The 25,169-nt window shown below is 25.9% G+C and overlaps 2 protein-coding genes across 28 annotated transcripts in view; both read right to left on the bottom strand.

Annotated features, from left to right (window-relative positions):
• Positions 1-1,927: 1,927 nt before the first annotated feature.
• On the bottom strand, positions 1,928-7,268 carry LOC141534550 (protein tyrosine phosphatase domain-containing protein 1). Of its 2 annotated transcripts, none has more exons than XM_074253970.1 (9): positions 7,123-7,268; positions 6,720-6,935; positions 6,387-6,583; positions 5,602-5,724; positions 3,616-4,122; positions 3,348-3,464; positions 3,051-3,274; positions 2,548-2,881; positions 1,928-2,452 (listed from the first exon to the last, which is right to left on the bottom strand). In XM_074253970.1, exons 2-9 carry the CDS (start codon positions 6,932-6,934, stop codon positions 2,271-2,273), a joined length of 1,899 nt encoding a protein of 632 aa, XP_074110071.1. In that variant the 5' UTR covers position 6,935; positions 7,123-7,268; the 3' UTR covers positions 1,928-2,270. The 2 variants fall into 2 exon arrangements, with proteins under 2 accessions (XP_074110071.1, XP_074110073.1); XM_074253972.1 differs by having other exon boundaries at positions 3,051-3,268.
• Positions 7,269-9,522: 2,254 nt separating this feature from the next.
• Positions 9,523-25,169, bottom strand: part of Foxp (forkhead box transcription factor P) — a 173,129-nt gene continuing 157,482 nt past the window's right edge. For 13 of the 26 annotated variants that reach the window (XM_074253962.1, XM_074253956.1, XM_074253960.1 and 10 more), the window contains 10 exons: positions 24,869-25,040; positions 23,735-23,921; positions 21,666-21,981; positions 21,242-21,286; positions 20,886-20,962; positions 20,416-20,517; positions 16,188-16,363; positions 13,343-13,418; positions 12,577-12,689; positions 9,523-12,492 (listed from right to left, as the gene is read on the bottom strand). In XM_074253962.1, coding sequence (XP_074110063.1) covers positions 12,219-12,492; positions 12,577-12,689; positions 13,343-13,418; positions 16,188-16,363; positions 20,416-20,517; positions 20,886-20,962; positions 21,242-21,286; positions 21,666-21,981; positions 23,735-23,921; positions 24,869-25,040 — 1,538 coding nt within the window. In that variant the 3' untranslated portion in view covers positions 9,523-12,218. The other 13 variants (XM_074253949.1, XM_074253969.1, XM_074253947.1 and 10 more) reach the window with 12 other exon arrangements.

The following is a 25,169-nucleotide window of genomic DNA, read 5'->3' as shown; positions in this document are numbered from 1 at the left end:
AATAAGAAAAAAAATTCTAAAATTTAATTATTAAATAAAATTAAAAATTAATCAGGTAACAGCTAATTTTAATGTCATAAAATTTTTAGACGTCGGTTAACTTAATTTTCATTGGCTAAAATTAATTTCTTTTTAGTTTATAAAAAATGAAAATTATTTATTTGATAAATTAAAAAATTATTATTTTTAATTATTATTACAAAGTTTGAGCCTCGGGAGATTTCGGAAACATTCGGGTGACTTCGGTAAGAGTCGGGCGTACTTGGCACAGTTCGTAGGTAAAAGCCGTTGGAAAGAAGACGCCAACCGCCAAATGAACTACAACTCCTGAAGCGTACGCTGCGTATTTCCTGCTCGTCGTAAATGACTTAAATATTATTAAATTTTAGCAGATAGGGACTGTTTTTTAGTAACTCTAGATTAGCGAGTAGGTAATTGGTAATTTGGGTAAGAAATAATTGATTATTTTTATTAATTAAAGGTATATTTTTTATCAAATATGTCGACGTTGCGAAACGTAGTTGCGACCGCCATTTTTATGCACCGCGGAATTTTTTTTTTTGTTGATGGAAATTTGATAAATATTTTTAAAAACAGAGTACTAATGTTTTTAGTAATTATTTATTACGGAATAACGGGAATAAAAATAATTATTGATAAAATTATAGAAATTTGCTATTTTTTGAATAAAAAAAAAATTTTTTTTTATTAAAATGACAAATGACAAAAAAAAATGGCGGGTTTCTAAAAAAAAATTTTTTTTTTACGAAATAAAATCAAATCATTAATTAATTCTATATTTTTTGATTAAAATTTAATTTTATTCAATAAAATAATTTTTGTTACAAAAAAAAAAAAGCCACCAATTTAGTTTACTGGGCCTGCGCGAGTTTTAAGATGGCGCATGCGTAGAGTGACTTTAGCCAACGGAAAATATACGACGCAGTAAGTTTTTTTTTACCGACTTTCAGTAACATATCGACTAACTTACACTACTCTACCATCTTATTTCCTTGTATAATTATTAATATTTCAAAAATTTCTGTGGAATAAATTCAGTAAATTTATTTTTTAAGTATTAATTTAAGAAAATACGTTCTTTCTATAAAAAAAAAAAAAAAAATTGTAGATTTATTCTATCAATGGAAATTTTTAATGTTTTTAATTCGCAATTTCGTATTTTTAAATCGATTATTTTATCGTAAATTTTCTTAAAAATTAATTTCATTAAATTTATTTAATTAATTTTTTTTTTTTTAATTAACCGCAGTTAATATTTTTATGTGCTTCTGCTGTGTCACTGATATTAAAAAAAAAAAAAAAAATGATATTGTTATGTTTTCAACAAATTATTATTATTTATAATTCTTAGAAATTAACAACGAGCAAAATAAAAAGCGATACGTTAAAGGTAAACGCGCGAGAAAAAGTTCATTAGTCCGAAATTATTTGTAAAATTTAAATCAATTTCAATATATTTATCAAATAAATAAATAAATATGAAAAGTGATGTTTTAATAATAATAATTAAAAAAAAAGTTTTTAGTGCGTTAAATATACCTAGTCGATTATTAATTAAAAATTTTAGTTCAATTTTAGTTGTCGGTTTGTAGTTAATTGTGAATTTTGTGTAAATTTTGTGTAAGTTCGCGAGTGTCAGTTATAAAAAAATTTAAGTAATGTTTTAATAATAATAATAATGAAAAAAAAGTTTTTAGTGCGTGAAATATACCTAGTCGTTTATTAATTAAAAGTTTTAGTTCAATTCCAGTGGTCAGTTTGTAGTTAATTGTGAATTTTGTGTAAATTTTGGGTAAGTTCGTGAGTGTCAGTGACAAAAAAATTTTCAAGAACTAAAAAAATTACTTGGTAAGTTAATAACACTTGGTTAATTTTTTTTTAAATAAATAAAATTACTTTTAACCAAAAGTATATTGTAGATAAATTCAGAAAAATAAAAATGTTACAATTTTTACATATTAATACATATTTTTGTTCAGATTCATCTTGATACATCAAAACAAAGGACCAGAAGCTTGAAGTTCGAGGACGGTTCCAGCACTGCATCAGCAATGGTATCGTTAAAAATTTTATTATTTTATATTTTTTACATTTACAAAATTATATTTCAATTTTCATCGATAATTTTTAATTTTTAAATTCAAACAAAACATTAAAGTATTTTTTTAAATACAAAAAATCAACACAAATTTTAGAAATTTCTTAAGCGACTGAAATAGTTGATAGTTGATCATAACTTAAACTGATATTCAATTGCAATCCATGTCTCTTATGATTTGCAAGCGGCTACTGGTGATAGACCACCTAGACGATGACAAGGAACGTTGACTGTAGTCTTGAATGTTTATTTCTTCGATCAAATTTAAAAGCCTTACGAGAAAGTCCGTCAGCTTACCAGCAGTCCCGCCGCGTAGTTTTTGAAAATTTTTATCTGAAAAAAAATTAATCATAATGACTTTAGATAAATTGTTCTACATTAAATTCTCGCATGATCAGTATTCAATTAATTGCAATTTATCAGTCAACCTGACGGCATTAAAGTTTTCCTAATCCAAACAGTTTGATGTGTAAGTGACGCGATGATTCGCTTTATTATTAGGGTTTGTTTATCCGTCGACAAAGGACGGAGACGTGACACGAAACGTAGTAGATACTCCAGCAGATATCGATTGCAAGGCTCAAACTTCAGCAAGCATTGTCGCGGCCTTGAACCCCGTATCACTATCTGGCTTAACGCTTCCGTATCTAAAATTGGTCTTTTCAACGTTTCTAACCATTCGTACAATAAATTTCCGAGGACACGTAAATTTGTTTCCAACTCCAGGCGTTGCCATGATGAATTTTTGTTATTCAGGTCTATCTGCATTAAAAAACAGTTTTTTATTTTATTTAAAATCAATAGTTTAAAAAAATTATTTGTGTTTAAAAATTAGCGACTTCTAAGTAATTGATACTGATCAAAACTGATCAAGATATTTTTTAAATTAAGGTAAAGCAAACTCTCATTTTTTCACAAAATTAGATTTTACCTGATACTGTAAAAAAATTTTTTTCTCATCATCGGTCAGCTTAGAATTATCACAAAGCAACGCGTTGACAACTTCATCAGTCCCGACATACTCAAACTCTTCTTTTTGTGCGGCCGTTTTTAGCATCAATTGCGACTGAATTTCTTTGTAACAATCATTGTCATATAAATCCTGCCCGTGGATCCCATCAGCTAGCACATCGTCTACATAGTTATCATCTAAAGCTAGTTAAAACCATAATTATCAGTCAAATTTAAACAATAAATAAAATTAAAATCTAATGGTGAATATTTTCACCTGGAAAACTAGTTGAACATGACGGAGAGTCTGGTGACGTGCAAAAAACATCATCCAGGCGTTTAATGTCTTCACATGTGTCTCGCGAAGAAATACTAGCCTCTTTTTTTGAATTATCTGAAAACCAAAATATTTTTTTTTAAATATCCATCAATAATTAGTTTTTTTTTTTTTTAAATTAAATTCTAATTAATTTTATATATTTTTTTTTATTTATATTGGGGATAGGCGTAGGTTTATAAATAAATAAATAATTAGTCATACTTACTAGAGTAATCGAATGACGCTTGAGACAGACATTCAGCCCAGGAAAAAGAATGCCTGATATTATTTTTCCCTTGACGCAACAGCTCTAATTCGCTAACAATAAATTTATTGGTAAATGGCGTGTCGTTTATAAAAAACTGAATTTCTGCTGGAGAATTGTCGTCCTGGCAATTGCACAGCTGAAGAATTCTTTCACACAAAACGAAGACTATTTTGGGAATATATTTAAATGTGCGTTGCTCGTACCCATGAAGTACATTCCATTGCTTCATTAAAAATGTCTCTAAATTATTTTTTCTGCGGATGAGTCCTACGTTTGCTGGCTTGGTAGGGAATATTATCATCCGTGGAAGTATATAGTGCTCGAAATCTTGGATGCATTTTATTTGCCCCCGTGTTTGTATCGCACCTGGCCGCTTTTTTCGTACAAACCGTATCGCATCGTTAGCTCGCACTCTCAGGCTGTATACCAGGTAGCATGCAATCAGCACACCAGTCCTTCCAAGCCCTGGGTGATTGGTGGTTAACATAAATCAATAAATCATAAAGTTTAAATTGCTGGTTAGAAACGTCGATTTAGATTAATATTTATAATATTCCTTTCTTTTTTCTATCAATATATTTTAATTTCATTCAAGGACGTAATACGATTTATTGATTTATTTAAATATCAACTCGATATATTTAGATTTTTGATATTGTAATTTAGTATTGATAATATCAATCTCTAATTTATAACTTTATTATTTAATGCAATATTACGGGTTCTATTTATTGACTCGGATCACGTATGAGAATTAATAGATGATTCTGTCATGCTGCTATAATTCATTTATCACTTTTATTATTAGAATTTATCATTCAAGATTTATCATTGAGATCTATAAATTTTTTTATGAGAAAAAGCCTTACATTTACCAGAAAAAATTTTTTTCTATGAAATTTCATTTTATAAAATTTTATTAATTATTTGAATGAGTGACTTCGCAATTCTTTAACTAAAAAAAATCGAAAAATTAACTAATGAATTTTTTTCTTTTTTAAAGTTCTTCTTGAATAATAAATTAATCTATTTAATTCATCTTAAAAGATAATCTTTAAAAAATTATTGCCGATATAAAAATGCCTTTAGAAACCTTGACCAAATTTCAAAACTGGAGATAGACAGTTTAATGCAATAAAACATATCTACTTTTTATCTAGGTAATCTAACTCACTGACCCTGACCAAGTGTCTAACTTCCGGCAGACAATATAACCGTGTGTGCCGTGCAAAAAAATTTTTTTTCCAAAATAATTTCTGTAGAAGTTTCAAACAATTCAAACAAAACACTTGATATAATAAACTTTCTTACACTTTAGTCAGTTTTTTAGTATCAACTTAAGAGAGCTTTTATGGTAATGATATTTTTTTTTTTTTTTTTTTTCAGTAAATTTAATAGTAAAATAACAAAGATAAGTGACAGGCCTAAATAATTATGATATGCTGATATTCTAGTAGTACAAAGTGATATATAGAGCCGCTTTGTTTACATTGTTGATGTCACAAGCTTTACTTTGTATCGTTGTTTCATTATTCATAGAATAATTGCAGCCTTCAATGAAAAAAAAAAAACACGTAGGAGGTGATTTAAAGCTCGATAAGACTCTAGTTATGGGTACTATTTATAGCAACTATATTAATTGATTAATTCATAATAAAAAAATTAATTCAGTTTTCGGCGTGATATTTATCGCTAGATTATTTATATAAATAACTTTGCTTATTATATGTTTACGGTGGGACAGATTAGAATCGGTACTTTAATAGTCACCGTTGCATGTCACAATTTTGATTCAGCCTCGTGACTCGTATTCCGATCTCGGATTTATTATATGTTTAGCAATTTATTTACATGAAAGCTATATGATTTAATTTTTTCATTACCGTAAAATATAAATATTAAAATGTATTACTCTAAAATCATGAAAGAGAAAATTTTATTCACCTGCATGACAATGAACAGCGACACGGCCCTCTTGCACTGCAAACGCTACAACTTTGACCATGTCCAGTAATTTTCCAACTGTTGCTTGATCGTAATCTTTCCAAGCGAAGTTGTAGTAATAAACTATAACATATAATTTTATTGAATTTTTAAAAATTATTTTTATACGATTATTTGAGATTATTATTCACAAAAAATGTGACAAAAATATTTTCTTTAAATGTGCTAGGGACCTTTAAAGATAGTTCGATGAATTTTAGAGTAATTTTTTAAATATGAAAAAATGTCTAAACCAGTTAGGGACCCAAAAAGATAATCATTAAAAATTTTAATGACCGTGTTTTATTTATAAAAAAAAAATTCAACGCTAAGAAGCGACATATTTACAGAAAATTAAGACGGTATATCTTTTGATTAATGATCTATTAAAACACAATTGATACATATTTTTAGATCTTGATTGGATTGTAATTAAATTTTATTTTTTATATACTAAATTTCATTAATTACATTTAGTTTTAAAATTCGTCACGAATTTGTACTTAGATGTAGATAAAAAAAAACAAATTGTTCAGTGCATTGCATGCTAGCCATAAATTTATTTAAAGTATTATCTCTCAGTGAAGTCTAGGCATTATGTACAAAAAACTTGATAACGATTTACCCTTTTATCCAACCCTTGACTTTTAAATTCAACTTTCGTCCTTTTCATTACAAAGTTTATTAATTAAAAAATTAAAAAAAACTATTTGATGCATTTGAAAATGACAAAAATGTATCCTTACTTGAATTTTTCATAAATTCCGATGGATCATAAGTGAAACCACTTTCCTCGAGAGGACCGCCGCAACTTCCATGCTCACCGGGTGTTTGTAAATTTATTATAGTTTTTATGCTCCATTCTTGAAATTGTGATATCACGTGTTTTTTTAATAGCTGCGCCGTACTTGGACGTGCCATCGCTAATACGTCGTCGGTAACCCTATACAATAATAACAACAACAACATCCGAATTATATATACATGTATATTTACTTAGTGATACATGCAGACAAGTATTTGCTAATTAAATTTTTTAGTGTTTTATTTTAATTTTAAATAGAGAAAAATGACACTACCAATGTGAGAAAATATCTTGAATAGCCATGTGTACAGGCGGCCAAGCTTTTGGATTCTCGTATTTGCATCTTGATCCTCCACAAAAAATAGCGCATTGGATTGCTATCGGTGTCAGTTTTCGTAAATTTTCGGATAATTTATTGTAATTTGCTGTTACTGCACAAATATCTAATTCTCGATGTAGACCCGCTGGTACTAAAGCACTTACATCCATCCTTAAAATTCATTCATTTTCAAAAATTTTTTAATTAAAACCTTTGAAAATTTTTTCATCAAAAATTTTATCGAATTTAAAAAAAATTATCAATTTTTTTTTTAAATAATTAAGATAATTTTATTAAAAAAAAAAAACATTTTTATCATTTTTTTTTAATGGATAATTTGTAAAATATTAGTACTTACGTTTAGAAATAATTTACGTCTATAATCCATCGCATATTAGTAGTAAATGAATAAATATATTTATTTATACGTTTAAATAAAAAAGTTGACTACTTAGTGTCGAAATAAAATAAAATACTGGAGTTGTACATATAACAGGTGCGCTACCCTCGGAGGGCCTCGGCCGAATGAGATGATCGATGCTATGGTATGTAGAAAAAACGTTAACTCTATACAATTATACAAACATGTATTCAAATGCAAGTTCAAATGTATAGTTGAATATGTGGTTAGGTAGGCAAACCGACCTTCAATGTATTCATGTATACCGCTTGCTGTTATTTTATAGAGTTACTATTTTTATTTTCATCCCTCACGTTAAAATGGGGTGAATTTTGTTTATTATTGACTAATTTCTTTGTTTATTATTTTTTTTAACACTTGTCGTATAAAGTAGTAATCATATCTGAATCATTAATCTAAATTAAATTTTTTTTCATTCCATATATTTATTTTTACGACAAGCAAATGGATTAAAAAATCTAAAAATAGACAAATGTATCAGTATTAAAATTCAAGACATTCTAAATTGATTTTTAATTTAATTTTGTAAAAAAAAAAAATAATATGTCAAGCGTAAAAAATCAAAAGAAAACTTTTAAAGAATTGAATTTTAATTCAAAGCTTAAATAAAAATTTTTGAATAAATAACAAACCCAATAATAATTTTTATTTATTTTTATTTAAATTCAATTTTTACAATTCTTATTACTTAAAATTAATCATTAATATTAATTTTTTATATTTATTAAATATAACTATGTCTATAATACTGTTATAATAAAAAATTAATTTAAAATCAGACCCAAGTGATAATATCGACCGTAGTCTATTGTTTTATAAATTTTAATTATTTATTTAAAAATAATTACTTGAGTTACTTGGATAACTATTGCTATTTAAATATTCTTCTGTTAAATAAATTATTTAAAAGTTTTCCATTCAAAAATAATGAATCCTATTTACTTTTATTATTTTCGGTCAATATTACAAATATAAATTTATTCTGTTTTTCGGTATTTAATTAATTAATCTGTTGCTACTTTGTTATTATCTACAAAAGGATATATTCAAGAATATAATTTATTAAATCGATTAAACGTGAGGTAACCAAGAGAATTATACCGCGGCTCCACTTTTAATATCAGTCATGCGCGGTAGCAGGATCGAGGAACTCTACATAATTTATTATTCAAAAAAATCTTATCACTTTGGCACTATTTATATTTTCATGCGCATTTTTATGATATGATTTCTTTAGTATACACATTGAAAAAAAATTTTTTTTTTAATTAGTATTTTTAATTTAAATAATTTTTAATAAAAAATTCACGAGCCAATTACACTTTTTAAAAAGGACGCTTACATCACAGACTAACAAAAATGCTCTCAATTTTTTTGCGAAATTTTATTATATATTATTTCAAAATTAAATGCAAGGTTTAAGACACGAGCAATTTTTTACTAATTATGGATTAATTCCTAAAGCTGGATATTTTTAGTTATTAATTATTAGCTTTTTTATATACATTTTATATAATACACAATATACGAGTAGACTTAGAGTAAGTTAATAATTATAAATATATTTGCTAAAGCGACGAATCTCCAAAGAAACTAATTTTACTTTTTTACACAAATATTTTCGTAGCCAAAAATAATCCCGCGAATTTTAATAAATCTAGCAGCAAAAAGAATTAAAAAAATTTTTAATTTTTCTGAATAATAGAATTTTTTGACAAAAATTTCGAAAGAGTTTTCTGTTAGTAAAGTATAAAGTATATTTATACTTAGTAACGCTTTGGTGCAAGTGATTATTGATTCACAATTAATAATTCAGTATCAAAGCTTGCATCTTCTTAATAATCCACAAATATTCATTCTGATTAAGCGTTCACCTTATTTATTAAAAATCCAGTTTCGTTGTCGCGTCTAATAATTTTTGTTTCAACTTTTCAATAATTTTTTAATTATTATAAATTCCAACTAGGAATGCGGGGTAGATTGACATTTAATCGTTAGGTCTTGATGAATAATAATTAGAAGAAAAATTCACTCTACCATAAACAGATTAAAATTTTTGAATCTTGCAAAGAAGTGAAGCATAATAAAAAATAAATAAATTTATTAATTACTGCCGAAAGGAGATTTATCAGGTACAAGCTATGATATAATTTTTTGAAATTTTTTTATCTTATAAGTAATAATAATAAATAATTTAAAAAGACAATAATTGTAGTTTCTATATTTGTTGACAATTTTTATTTTATTTAACATTTTTTTTTAAATATTTTAAACAATTTATTTAACAAAATTAATTATTCAATAATAAATTAAATAATTATAAAAAAATTTCAGCTTCATTTAATTTGTTTATTTTTACTTTATAGTTAATTAAAAAACTGTACATTTTTATTAAATATTCATTAAATTATCGGTAATTAATTAATAATAAATATTTTTAAATAAAAAAAAATTTCAAAAATTAACTTTTTAATTTTTTTTTATCATAGATATATAACTGATCAATCTCTTAATCATTTTTCTAAGCCGAATGTTATGATTTTTAATCATTTATTATTACAATTTTAATTTAATAGTACTGATATTACGATTAATCATCTTTCTTTCTTTACTATTATGGATTCATTTAGTAATTAATTATTATATTAATAATTATTCTGCGTTATCGCTTTCGATCACATTAATTCATACACTCTCTTCTTTCTCTCACATATAATATCCCCACTATCATTGTCATATTAATCACCGATTAATTAATATTAATATTAATTTTTCTACATATCGATTAAATTCCCAGTACGAATGAATACGAAACTACTTATCATTATCCTTATTAATTTATCAATTAATCATTACCATCATTATCTTCATCAGAATTATTATTATTGTTATTATAATTATCATTTTTATTAATGTAATTTATCAAGATAAAATGCGCCCTCTATCGTGAGCTTTGATTGGGTACCTCAGGCCTCCATTTTAATTTACATTTTTTTGAGGTTAAAAATCTTTGTATCACTTATTTTTAATTACCAATTAACGTAATTAAAAATATTTATTTACATGACAAAGTGTAAAAAAAATTTAATCATAAATTAACAATATTTCTTCAATGTCCTGTGTAATTAAAAATTTTTTACAACAACAAAAATTCAATTTTTTATCAATAAAAATTGTGAAAAAAAAATTTTTATTTACAAAATTTAAAAATATTTCAAGATCCTTAACCTCATATTAAAAAAAAAATTAGAATCTTCTTTTGTATTATATTTTAGTTAAACAATACAAAAGTGTTATTGGACCTTCAAGTACTCTTTAATGATAATCATAAAATCTGAAAATAATTATAATAATAATAATAAACAATAACTTAATGAATAATCTCGTAAATATATTATTTAATAATCTACATTGCATACATCACATTAGAAACACTGTAATCATCAAGTCAGTCGGTGTTTAAAAAGTTATAACTTGCGTGATTCCAAAATAAAAATTTTCTTTTAGTCAATGAATATTTTTTTTTATTAATTAATGAAGAGTAAAAATTTCTGTCATTAAATCAATAAATTTCTTCAGAATGAATAATTAAAAAAAAAATCTGACTTCTGTTTTGCTAGCAGTCCGTCTTTCTTGGTATCAATTATTAATAGACTTATGCATATATTATTACTTATTACTAGTATCGAGTGAATTTAATGACATTATTATTATTATTATTATTATTATTATTATTATTATTATTATTATTATTATTATTATTATTATTATTATTATTATTATTATTATTATTATTATTATTATTATTATTATTATTATTATTATTATTATTATTATTATTATTATTATTATTATTATTATTATTATTATTATAATTATTATTAATATTATTTTAAAATTTATCTCTACCTCTACATCTTACAATTAAATTAATTATTTTCCAGCATTCTCTTTTGCTTATTTATTGTTTTATCTACAACGTGTTTATCATCCACGTAACGGAAGTTAAGTTATTAAATTTAAAGTTCCGCAAAATTTAAATACAGAATCATTAAACTTTAAATATTTATATATATAAAGAGCGACTTGGGAGCCACTTCCACAGCGATTTTTACTTCTTCTAATTCATATAATAAATTAATACTAAAATTGTCGAGTGTCTCGTAAAAAAAAAGACCTGACTGCTTATTTTTTTATTCTCATTATTATTAACTTTAATTAATAAATCCTACATATATAGATTTTTTTTATATTTATTTATATATTTATATATTTATAGAGTAGACTATTTATATATATTTTAACTATACAAATAACTAAATTGTTTACAACATTTCAAATAAAAATAATAATACAAATCGTTGTCTGTTGAATTAAGATATGGATCGCTTCGATTGACTTTATTATTATTTATAATATTTTTTTTTTTTATTATTATTATTACCTTCATAGTTTATATTTATAAAAAACAAACAAATCAATTTTTAAATTGAGAATAATAAATAAAATAAAATCTAACCAATCCCATCAAGTATAATTCAATAATATTTTTAAAATAATTAAATTTTTTTTTTCTATATATTCAATTTCAATTCTCAAATTTCATACGCTCTCTGCTCAATCATCACATTCAAAAGTCTTATTATCGTCTTATGAAAAAATTGCGATTTAGATATGCTGAGTGACTTTGTTTTTTTTTTTTATTTTTTTACGATTTATATTTTTTTTTCTAAGATTTAAATACAATTACTCTAAAATTATTCATACGGACAAATAATTATTATTATTTAATTTATGCCCAAAAGACCAGAATCGAAAGTTACCAATTATTATTTATCATTTATCATTAAATATTCATTATTATTATTGATTATTATTATCATTAATATTAATAATAATTAATTATTGTAACAGTTATTCAAAAATTGGGTTTAATTTTTTACTCGAGTTATATAATTCCAGTTAATGATTTAATTAATAAATTGATTAATTAATTAATTTGGTTGATGTGTTTGTGTAGTAAAAGAGTCGTACTACGCTTCAATTTGATCATCGGAAGTCATAATGTCGGGCGCCATCGATAGGTCCTCGGCCATATCTTCGTCTTGCCCTGAATCGTGTCCATGGCTTTCGGGATACTCGCGATCGTCGACACCCTCGTCGTCATGATCGTGCTCGTGATCGTTAGGTCCGTCGAGCAGCTCCCGTTTTATTAATCTCGACAGCTTACTACCCTCGGGACTCTGGCCCTCTTGCTTTATGTGCATCCCCGACTCGTCAAGCGATGACCTGAAGTAATTTACGAATCTAATTAACGTATAATATATATTATTTATAAATTTCATAGCGTTCATTCTGAGGGTTGAATTAAGATGGATTTGATTTATTTACATTAGATCGTTGTGTGGCATCACGTGCTCCTTGTCCGGACTTGTCGCTGTTGATGTACACATCGAGTTGTTTAGAAATCCCATATTCGACTCACCCAGCGCAGCCTGGAAATACTCAAATTGTATTAGATTATTAGTTAGAAAATCTGTTCATTGTTGCTTTTTTATAATCAACTATTTATCATATTTAAATCTAAATATTTTATCAATTTTTTTTTTGCATTTTTTCGTTATTAAAAGTTGAAATTATTCAAATGAACTCTCAAATTTAAACAGCCTTTTCCCGTTAAATGTTTGAAATATTTTCAAAGGTCATATATATTTTTCAATATTTATAAATACACGTAAATGTATGTAGGTTAAATGAATAATTAATATGTGGGTATAATAATTCGTGGTATTTGTAAATTTTTTATAGCAATTTATTCTTTATATCATGCAAATTACTTTGTTCTGATTATTTTTATCATTAAACTGATCAATAATTTTTTTCTAGAGTTATTTTAATTTTCCATCAATCAAATTGTTAAAAACAATATTAAAAAAGGTCATCACTCGACAATTACAGAATGTATTTTTATAATAAATTTAACTTTTAAAGTACTTTTGACACATGTCGATTAGAGTTAGATTTTATTTTAAAAATACTTTATTAGTTTTGAATTTAGAATTAATTTATGCAGGAGTATATTAAATATTTACAGCAAGGTTTATATTTTTGGTTATTTATTCTTTTAAAAATTTATAGTTTTATTGAAAATATTTACCTGGAGATTGGCATTGAGAGCGTCACCGTACATTGTCGGACTATGCGTTAGCGTGGGACTTTTAGATGGTACACCCCTAATTTTGACAGAAAAAATTTTATATAAATAAAAACGTTCGGTCTAAATATTACTGCTGTAAATATTATTATTTTATATAAAAACACTTAACATTGATAGAGTAATAATTGATAAATATTAAATATAAAAAAGTTTAAGAAGAATATATAAATATATATATATATATATATATATATATATATATATATATATATATATATATATATATATATATATATATATATATATATATATATATATATATATATATATATATATATATATAATCGCAAATTTGACTGAGTATATATATATAAATATATTTTTATAATTGATAGAGAAAAAGGAAGTAAGATATAAATGATGTATATATAATATTTAATAGCGAAATATAATAAAGCACACACACACACATAAAATAGTTAAAATATTAGTTAAATACACATAGAAAAAATTTTAAAAAGTGAAAAAGAGATTTTAAGTGTAGAGATAAAAACAGTTAGAAAATTGATTAAGTAAATATAGTGTAGGATATAAGAATGAGAAAAGAGAAAAATTTAGTAAAAGGTTAAATACAAAAAACTACTAGCATAATTATATTAATTAAAAAATTCAAAAACATTAAAAGTATGTTTGTTTTACTTCTTACCGAAATTTGCGCCCCTACCATAGATCGTGTGTGAAAGTATGTAGGTGTAGAAAATTTTTAAAAGATCTTTAATTAACGCTTTTCATATTTTGAATTTTTTTTTATCTTACTTCATTAATTGATTTTATTTTTTATTGTTTAAACTTGTATAGCATTTTTGTTAATTTATAAAAATTAAATATCAAGTCAAAATATGAATGACATTTTGACAGCCTTTGAATAATAAAGCTTACCTTGATTACCTTTATTTTTCCGGGACTTAAAAGTATTGATAAAATTTTTTTAGATTATTCTATATAAAAATTACTTTGAGAAAAATTTAATCAGTACTAAAATAAGAATTAAGTACTGAATAAATCCCAAAAAAATTTCAATAAAGTCAAAATAATTTTTATTACTAAAATACTTATCAAAAAATAAAAATTTATCGTGCAAAAATTCGGCTGTTCACAAATGTTTAGCGTTTTTTTTTTTTAAATGAAAAAAGAGCAAGCATAAAAAGTTTAATATATAAAATTTTAAAAATAGTAAAATAGATAAGAAATATTAAAAAATTTAAGATATAAAAATTTTGAAAACTACTCGATATAAAAAATTGAAAGTCAAAATTCTAACTACGTAGTAAATATAAAATTTAAAAGTATCTAGTCTAGTTATTGAAAGAAAATAAAATGAAATATAAAAAGTGACAATAGTCAACCTGATACCTGAATACTTGTCACGACGCATGAAGATTATTCCATATCCAGTAGACAATTAGCTCCGTGAAACGTTCATCATTCACACACTCAATTGCATAATAATAACAATTATTATTATTGTCATTTATAAGAAAACATAATCATGCGCAGTGGTCTCGACGCGTTTCATTCGTTCACTCAGAACCAATCACACATGAGATTAATTTATAAGAAAATTAATTCCTCAATAAAAAATAAATATTATCAATTGATTCATCCATTTTAACGAATCGAGAAAGCGGTTTAAAGTCCACACAAGCTAAGCACGATGTGAGATGTCAGGAACATGCTCTTTTGCTCTTATTTCAGAAAACAAATTATGTAAAAAAAAAAAAATTATTATTCTTATGCCAATACAATAAAATATAATAAGGAAGGACGTGCAGGACCGCGACTAAAAAGCTTATAAGTCATTATCATTAATCAGCAGGATTTAGACGGTGATGTTGGACAGCTATAGAAAGCCTAACCAGTTAATAAATAAGCTCTAAAAACTTAATCGGCCAACTAACGATGATTCTCTCGAAATTTTTGCGCGGCTTGTAGCAAGCAGGATTAAATATTTCGTTATAACATCCTCATACTCTCTACAATATTTTATTTCATATAATATATAATATATATATCTAGTGCATAGATATATATTTTATTTTTTCAATTAAAAATATCTTATTTTTTTTTATATAATTTTTTTTTAAGGTAGGGAGGATCTACGAGGCAATCAGGCATGATGCGTGAATCTATTTTTTCTCAGTTTATTTTTTTTATTATTTTACTTTGAAAATCAGGTTATACGATTTAATGTCGTTTATTTTGTTTAAAATCATTTTTAGGGCAGGAGATAAATTTAATTTTACAAATATTCTTTTCAGTTATTATTTTAGTAATTTAATTAGCATTGAATAATTTATTTAATTATTTTTTATGGAAAATTCAATTCTGATTTATTTGATTGATAATTTAATAAAAAAATTTTTGAGATAATTAATTGGTACTTGAAATTTTTTTAAATATTAATCTTGGAATATTTTTTATTCAATAAACAACATTATCGTATTTTTCGTGAATTAGGTAGAGATAACGACCAAGCGATTCGTTCGATGAAAATTGTGATAAATAAAAACTCCCTGGTTAGCCAATTTGATGATAATAATAGTAAATCAATGAATTAATTTTTTTTTTTTTTTTTGTAAAATATTGAGTAATATCTTAATTTGAGTTTTAGATTTTTTTTTTTCGCGGTAATGTGATTTTTTATGAGCCAATGATCACCTGATTGAAGGTTGGATATATAATAGCAGTGGGGAAAAATTTTAGAGCGACAGTGGAATCAGAATTTTCATGTAACGTTTCGCGTAAGTCATCACCAGCAGAATTGCTAAAAAGTGGTAGTGCTTACTGTGCGGAGAGGTGGGGTGGAGTGGGTGATGGGGTTGGGTCATATTTCCTGGGACGGCCGCGGGACAGATGCCGCCGCTTTACGAACTCGGCGTCGTCCACCATCCAGAATGACCCAAAGTCGTCCTCATAGCGCACAAAACACTTGTGCAATGATAGATTGGTGCGGATGGCGTTCTGTATACACAGAAAAGACCACCAAGAAATAGAGAAAAAGAGTCAAAAAGAGAACAAGACATTTTTTTTTTGTTAATGTTGATTGTTGATTTTTTTTCAGTTTTGTACCAAATGAACTTTAGAAAATTGATTTTTTTTTTCCTAATTTATTAAAGCCAAATTTTCAATAAAATTTATTTAAGTCAAATTTTATCCAAAGTTAGAAAAAATTAATATGACAGAAATGTTAACTGATTAAATATTTGAAAAAATATTTTTGTTATTGATGCGTAAAGAATTAAATTTTTAAAGATATTTTGATGGAATAATTTTTATAAAATAAAGCGTAAGATTATGTACAAAAATACCATAAAGTTCAAATTTACAAAAAAAAAAAAATTGTAATAAAAATAAAATTAAAATTTTGATCAATTTTTTAATAATTAAAAATTCTTCTTTCGATCCAAACAAATAAAAATGATTAAAGTTCATGTGGTAGTCAACTATCTAATCCTCTCGATGCTCAAAATTTCTCCGGACTACATATTACGGTACATTCAAATCTCTATTAATTCTTGTCGCTGCATCCTCCAACGGTGATTTCGCTTATTTTCTGTAGACACGGGCATACGAGAGAGTAAAGAGAGAACATAAATATTTATATTTATATATATTTAAAATAAAAAAAAAAATATTTTTCTTTTTAACAACAACAATAAAAATATTAATAATAATTATCATGTTAATTATTATTATTAAATTTTCTTTAAAGGGTTATAGGGTGAAATTGCGGGCTCTTGTCCTTCCTTCTAAATATTTCATACGTGCAACACACATTTTCGTTATTTAAATAAATCGATGGTTCATAAATATATAATGTATGAATAATTATTAAAGTGGAAAAAAATAATGAAATGAATGATAAATGCGTCTCGTTCACCAAAGTACTTTCTAATTACAGTAGAGATCCACATATTTGTTTTGACTTTTTTTTTTCTTAAGTTCTGCGATCTGGCACATCCGCGAACTCTCTTCTCGGGGTTAGTCGCTGCAAAGCCCATCATAACCATGCTTGTTAAGCCACAAATTTTATATAATTTCAGTTTGTAATATTGTCTACTTGTCACATTTTCACCACTCGCTCTAATCACTCGCTCGATTATTTTTAATTTTTCATATACACGATAGATACTGATCATTAAAATTAGCAGTTTGTAGATTTAAAAAATTTTTTTCTTAAATTATTAAGTACTAAGAGTTATTATTATTGTTGGTACTCAAGCTACACATTAACAAAAATTTTAGAAACTTTGATAAATAAACAGATAATAGGTAAAGTAACAAACACTATTCTATGATAATTAATAATATAAAATTTTAAATATAAAAAGTTTTAAAAAGCTCAAGATTTAAATTGAAGCATTCGTAGTTTAGATTTTAAATATAAAAATATTAATAAAAGATAAAAATTTAGTGACTGATTAATGTTAAGCGTGATATATAAGCAGATGCATTACAAATAGGGAACATAAATATTTTTGCGGGTACTAATTCTAAAAGCTTGAAGAAAATAGCCGTAAAAATGCCAAGCTATTGATATTTATGATTTAGATATTAATTAAATGTTAAATTATTAAAATGTATGTGTTGATGAAATATTGTGGAGTTTCATAAGTTCTTTTAAATAGTTTTGAAATTTGAATTCGATTTTTTTTTTGAGTGAAAAAAAATTTTCAAGTTTAGTTTTTACAGAATTAAAAATTTTTAATTTTATTAAAAAACAAAATTCCACGATTTATAAATCAGTTTTTTTTGATAAGATTTAATCAAAAATTTTTGAATTAAGAAATTTTTTTGGCTTAATAAAGCAGAAAAATAATTTTACGAAAAGATTATTTCAATAAAACTTAATTAATTAAAATTTTTTCTTACTGTTTTGCCGATGTATTGACTAGATTGTTTTATGAAACTCCAATAATAAATTCTACGACAACTTAACTAAAAAATGTCCTGAAAATTTTCTAAGAAGTAAATTTTAAAAAAGAAATAAAAAGCGATACACATATGAAGCGAGAAAAAATTTATAATAAAGATATTTAAAAATTAGTTAAAATTTATAAAAAATTTTAAATTCTAGAATAATAATATAAATAGTAAAAGAGTTTTAAAAAATGTAGAGTTAAAATACACATAGATGCTTAAAAAATTGAAAATAAAATAGAAAAATTTGCAGAAAAAATAGCACATGAATACGACATTGAGAAAGTGAAAAAATTTAAAATATTAAAAAAATTCTAATAATTATAATACAATAATAATAAAGGAAAAATTGAGTGATTTAAATTGAACATTAATAATAGAAAATTTAATTTGGTTCAGAGTAGAAAATTTTAGGCTCATATATATATATATATATATATATATATATATATATATATATATATATATATATATATATATATATATATATATATATATATATATATATATATATATCAGAGATAAATATATACATATATCAGAGATTAATACATATGTATATGTATATGTATATATTGATTAAACTCTTTAGTGGTAAGAAAGTGATAGAAAAACGCGCAAGTCGGGGCGGGAAGGGGGTAACGTACCCAGTCGTGCTGCAAGCGCGTTGAGGACGTCTCTTGTAAAACTCCACTTCGTCGACAGTCCATACGGCCCCTTTCACGTTTTCGACTCGCATGAAACATTTGTGGAGAGACAGGTTGTGTCGCACTGCGTTCTATACAAAATAATACACAGACTAAATAAGCAACGCAAAAAACGAACTAAGCCAACTCAATCACGAACTCGATGGCTGATTTTTTAATCATTTTTTTCTTTTCTTTCTTTGATTTCGTTTATTATTGATGGCGGTGATGCCGATGCTTTGTTTACTCAAGATCAAAATTTATATCATTTTAACATCCATCTTATTACAGTCTAATTAGTTACTTTAAATGTCGTTGGATTTAAAAGTCTCGTAGAAACTTTTAAATCCAATTGATTAAAAAAATTTTTTTTTTTTTTAAACAACTAATTCAAGTTTTTTAATCAATTGAATTTAATTTTTAAATAACAACAAAATTAAATAAATGAATAAATGATAGTAGCATATAAAAAACAATGCATATGGCGATGAATATCTAATATATCTATTACTAACAAGAGTAAGTACTAAAAAATAAAATGAAGTAAATAATATAAATATTAATGTAGCTTAAAGGCAAAATATTCGCGAAATAAAAAAATATTTGTTATTTAAATAAATAATAAAGTATAAAATAATATTAATAATAAATAATAAAACTTAAAAAACTTAAGAGTATATTAAATAATGAATATATAGGACACGTTTCTGTTGCATTCCTGTATAATCTGTTAATGCAGAGCTAGGTATCTAAACTCTATAGGAAAACAACAATTATTCATGCCGCAGGGCTGAACAAATTATAATCGACGAACAAAACTCGTTGATTTGTTAAAAAAATTCTTCTGTAAGCTCTCGGTGCTCTGGTGCTCCTGAAGTCGGCCTGGAGATTCTATAACTCATATTTTCAGTATATTTTTGTAGTATTATTGACTTTTTTTTTTTTTTTTTTTTTTTTAATTTTGTTATCTTGAATTATCTCGTTGTAAACACAGAACCATGCGAGGCGAAGCTTTTATGGCAAACGTCGATTGCTTACACTCACTTATTGCTATTTTAATATAAATTCACTCACTCAAACGTACTTTATCATTCTCACTTGTTTTGTGATATTATATTTAATATTATATTGAATCCCCCTTTGATTTAATTCAATTAAAAATAAAAAAATCCTATATTGTGCAGATTGATATAACATTTTCCTCTCCTGTGATAATTTAGTGGGTAATTAATTATTTTAAGCTCATATTTGATTGAATATTTTGACTTTTATGTTAAATGCACTGATAATATTATCAGGAATTAAAATTATATTGTAATATTGTTTCGTACTGTAGCTGGAAAAAAAGATTATTTTATGCTAAGATACGGTATTTAATTTAATTGATAATTTTAGTTTTAAGTATACCTTCCAGGTGGCGGCATTTCGTCGGAAGTAACAGAATGTGTTTTGAAACCAGTTGTAGATCTCGTTAAGGGTTAATTGCTTCTCGGGTGATTCAATTATCGACTGAAATTAATCATTGTTTAGGCAAAAAATAAAACTAAAAAATAAACAAATTAATTGCAATTTGTAGGATGATTTTTTTTAGTTATTGAATTAAATTTAGATCAATAATATATTTTGAAATATAAAAAAAATCATAAAGTTAAAAATAAATTTTTTTATATTTTTAGATACGGATTTTTTATATATTTTTAACGTATTAAAATATATTACTTATTTATTTTTAACATAACTTATTTTCATGGGGATAAATTGTAAATTATTTAAATCAAATCAAATAATTAAAAAATAGATCCAAATTGAGAAATTGAGAAATTTTCATTAAAAAAAATTGAATGATAATAATAATAAAAAAAAATGAATTAACCGACCTGGCGTATCAGTGATGCGTACGTGAAGGGTGGTCTTACATCCGCATTCTTGTAGAACTCTCTATTCCGTTGAATTTCTAAAATCACATTATTGGTTTAAAGTTCTTAAAATTTATAAAAAATATAAAAACAGGAAAAAAACTAAGAATGCCTTCTAGGACGTCATTAAATTTATTCATGAAACAAAGCATTATTAAGTGAAGCATTAATTAATAATAAAATAAATATTATTATTAATTAAAAAAAAAAAATAACAATTGAAGATAATGATCCGACATGTTATGCAATGATAATAATAAAGAAAAAAAAATAACAAAAAAGAAAAAAAAAACGGATAGTCAAGGTCAAGACAGTACCTTGTTGGACGTCAAGGCCAGCCCGCTCGAGCATGTAGGGCAGTCCTAGTGTGTAGAGGGTCGGAGCAGCACAGGAAACGAAGAAAAACAAGTAGCAATGATAAGAAAAGAAGGCAGGAGGATTTTAAGTCAAGACTTTTTAAAAATTTTTGAAACCAGCCATATTAGATTTTTTAATTAATTAAATTTTTAAGTTTTTTTTAGTAAACATTGAAAAATTTTTCGATATATGGATGGCTTCTTATCAAAAATCGATTATTCTATAAACTTATCTCAAAAATGTGGTAAATAATCAATCGATTAGCTCAAATTTAAGTTAATAAAAATAATTAGTAGTTAACTCTGTTCTCAATAAAAATTTAGGTAAAAAGTTAATTAAACTGATAATTGTTGATGAATAAATATGTATCAAAAGCAGTCTTACCTCCCGCGAGAGATAGTGCAGATTTATCGCTGATTCGCCTCCTTATAGGCGCCGGAATGCCTGATAATCCGCCTGGTATTGTTGGTAAGCTTCCGGGCATGTTTGGCAACGGGATTCCCGCTATGCTCGACATGTTGGGTATCGGCGGCATTGGTGTGCTTCCGGCAGATGGCGCCATCGGTCCGCCTCCCGGTGATCTCACGGCTGAGACTAATGCTGACATTGATGCCGGGGATACTTGCGAAACACCAAAATTTGGCGGTGGCTGATTCATTAAACCAGTTGATAAATTTAATTTTGATAAACTTGAACCCGTCTAAAAGCAAACAATTTTTTTCTTCAGTTATAATAATAACAATAATAGCAGAAATTTTAGTTCCAGTCACGGTTCCAGCTTCTATTACTTTCATTTATCATCAATATCATATTTGTTAAAATTAAAATTTTTTTTTTTTTTCTGTAGAAATTATTCTGCATTATTATTATTATTACAAAACTATATTGCTTCGCTTGTATATTTTTTGCATGCAAGTGATTGAAAAAATAAATTTTTAGTTAAAATTATCCTGATTTATCAATAAATTAGCTATCAATCGCTCGCTTGAATTGAAATTTGTTTGTTTTTTTAGTAAAGCAATTTTTTAACTTTACATCAGCTTTCAACCTCAATTTTAATCTTGAGGACTTTTATAAAAATTTATAATTTTTTAATTGCAAAACGATAAATGCTGTCAATATTATCGAAAGTCTTGTAAGTTTTTCTTTAAAAATAAAATCAATTTTTAGCTTTGTATATTAACATCTCTATAATCGTAATTAAGATTCTGTTGGACGTCAATATTAAATTACTCCATCGACAATATAATTATTAAGTTTCATTTACTTAAATAAAATCACATAAAAAACGATTTTCAATGAAAACTTTGTCATTTCTCAACTCGATAATAAAATATCGACGAAATATTATCCATTTAAAATATTAGCTGAGAAACGATGCATTTTATGACATTAATTTGACATCTATTGGTTTAATAATTTTGTTCAGTTAGACATGTCTAAAAAATGTCTTTATTCATCAGTACAAATATTTAGTTTATTTTTCCGAGAGCTTATCTAAAAATTATTTAGAAGACAGATAATCGAATTTATCTCTAAACCCGAGGTAATTCTCCCATTGAACGTTAAAAATAATCAGTGATATATCAACGTCATTATTAATATTTAAGTAACCTCGAGTACACGGTTAAGTATGTAAGACGATTGTACAATAGAAGACAGTAAAAGAGAATAAGCTTTAGATTGTTAATGTGATATTGGTATTCTCTGACAGTGTAACTTGTTAGGGGTTTTAATTAAGGCGATATAAATCGCCTTGCAGAGATGAGGAGGGATGAACAAGAATAAGAAGTAGCACCAGAACCACCACCAACAGTAAGAAGAAACGTGCTGCCGTACTTCCCTAAGACGATGAATTATTAATTACAATTTCGTGTATAAATTAACGCCTTCGACTTGCCAATTGGCAAAAGCGGTAAATCTGAACCCACTATTTATTTCTTTTCTCACTTTTTATCCGGCTAAAATTTATCCTTCTCTTCCGTCTTACATTACTCTTTTTCTTTTAAATAATATCGGAAATGAATTATTGATTAATTTATTTTTTAATATAGAGCCAACTCTATCCAGCTAATATTCAAAATGAATCTCAAAGTTAATTAATAATTTGCATTCTCCCACTGAATAGTAATAACCAACTGACAATGCTAATGGTAATAATGATAATTAGTTATAGTTATAGTTGTCCTTTCCGACGATAAATAATTCAATTTCAAAAATGTCGAATTTACAATTCCAGATGAGATTATTATAAATTTATATAAACTCTGTGATTATAGAGTTTAATAACAGGAGGTTCATATTTTATTTATCAAGATAAGTTTACCGAAAGATTAACATTGTCAGTTAATTGTTTTAATTATTTATTTGAGCTATCGATCGGCCCAACTATTCCGGAGTTAAACTTGATTAAATTTTTATATTAGTACATTATAACTTGAGACAAAACTTACCGAAGATTCAGACGACTTCGGGGGTTCCGGAGAAGACATTTGCTTGGCTACATGAAGGTGATGCATCATGGCTCCCAGTATATCGCGTTCTTTCTGCAGCTGGATCTCTAATTGTGACACAACTTGCATTTGAACTCGTGCTTGAGCTGTCGATCTGTCGTCTAACGTGTGCTCGGTGTTCATATGTCTGTAGAGTCATTTAATTATTTTTTTAGTGCATCCAGAAAAAAATAAAAATCGGTCGTGTAGCCAAGAGATATTAAATATTAAAAGACAATTAGTTATAATTTATAATACAGAAAGTTTTGTATGTAAATGTAAATTAAACCAATCAGATAATTGATGTCTATAATTAATGGAGAAATTATTGGAATATTTTTCTTCTGTTTAATAATTATTAAACTTTGACATTATAATATAAAAAATATAGGTCACAGTTTATTTTTTTTTGTAACTTAAAGGAAGCTTAAAATAGTAAGCGAATAAGAATAGAGAAAAATTTTAAGAGGAAGTAAAAGAACTTAATAATAATAATCACAATTATATATGAATAAGACGGGAAACAGAATTAGACACTCCGGAGTCTAGTTTTGCCTTTGATGTTGATTATTCTTTTTAGTGGAGATATACCCACAGCGCGGTGGTAACGAAAGAGGGTTGAAGATAAAAACTCGTGGTAGGAGGTTTGTCAAGGCGCGAGAAGCTTCGACGGCCTTTGGGATTAGACTGAGAACCCGAAAGATTGAGAGAGAGGGAAAGGCATAACGATGCGGTCGAATGTCGTGAATATTAATGAGACAAAGGTAATTAGCGTTCTTCTTTTTTTTTTTTTTTTTCCCAACGACTTGTTTGGAGACTTTACTCTGGCTTGCCGTGATTACCAAGGGGATTGTTGAAAGAAGGAGAAGACGCGAAGCAAGATGATGAGAAGGAAGAAAAATAAGATAAAAAATACCCAAAGAAATAGAATGAAAAAAATACCATGTCAATGAGATACGCTGACTAAGTTCATTTTTTTATCGAGTTCTTTGAGAATAGGATTTTGTATTTTTTTGCCTTTGGCTCTTTTTTCGAGAAAAAATTCGAGCTTTATAATTAATGAAATGTATTGTTGAATGGAATTTAAATACTGACTTAAGGAATGCTTGATAGTCATCGCAAATAACTTCACAGCTTGGCCATTTGCATACTCCATGACCATAGAGGGGGTGAGCTTTGTCATGACATGAAACATCCAGTGGCTTTTCGTCCACCGGGGTTGTTCCGTTTAGTTCCGAGCGTCGATTTGCTATCGAGTTTATTAGTCCTGAAAAAAATTTTTAATTTCATTTTTGTTTATTAATTTCTTTATAAAAAAAAATCATCAACTTGGGTAGCCTTAATTGTTAAAATTTTTGTGGATTAAAATGATTCTTTTTATTAAAAAATGATCAAA

Source organism: Cotesia typhae, unplaced genomic scaffold (genome assembly GCF_013202065.1).
Source record: "Cotesia typhae breed Kobodo isofemale line unplaced genomic scaffold, CoteBio_Ctyphae scaffold_13, whole genome shotgun sequence".
In the NCBI taxonomy this organism is placed as follows: domain Eukaryota; kingdom Metazoa; phylum Arthropoda; class Insecta; order Hymenoptera; family Braconidae; genus Cotesia; species Cotesia typhae.
Note: the sequence above shows the minus strand (reverse complement) of the source record. Positions and strands in the feature narration are given on the sequence as shown.

Bases quoted from the DNA above. Each gene is read 5' to 3' on its own strand.
- LOC141534550 (XM_074253970.1), bottom strand. From the start codon at position 6,934: ATGGATGTAAGTGCTTTAGTACCAGCGGGTCTACATCGAGAATTAGAT. The intron at 3,275-3,347 runs GTGAAAATATTC...GGTTTTAACTAG, and splicing joins ATGTTCAACTAGTTTTCCAG to CTTTAGATGATAACTATGTA. The intron at 2,882-3,050 runs GTAAAATCTAAT...TTTTTAATGCAG, and splicing joins AAATTTTTTTACAGTATCAG to ATAGACCTGAATAACAAAAA.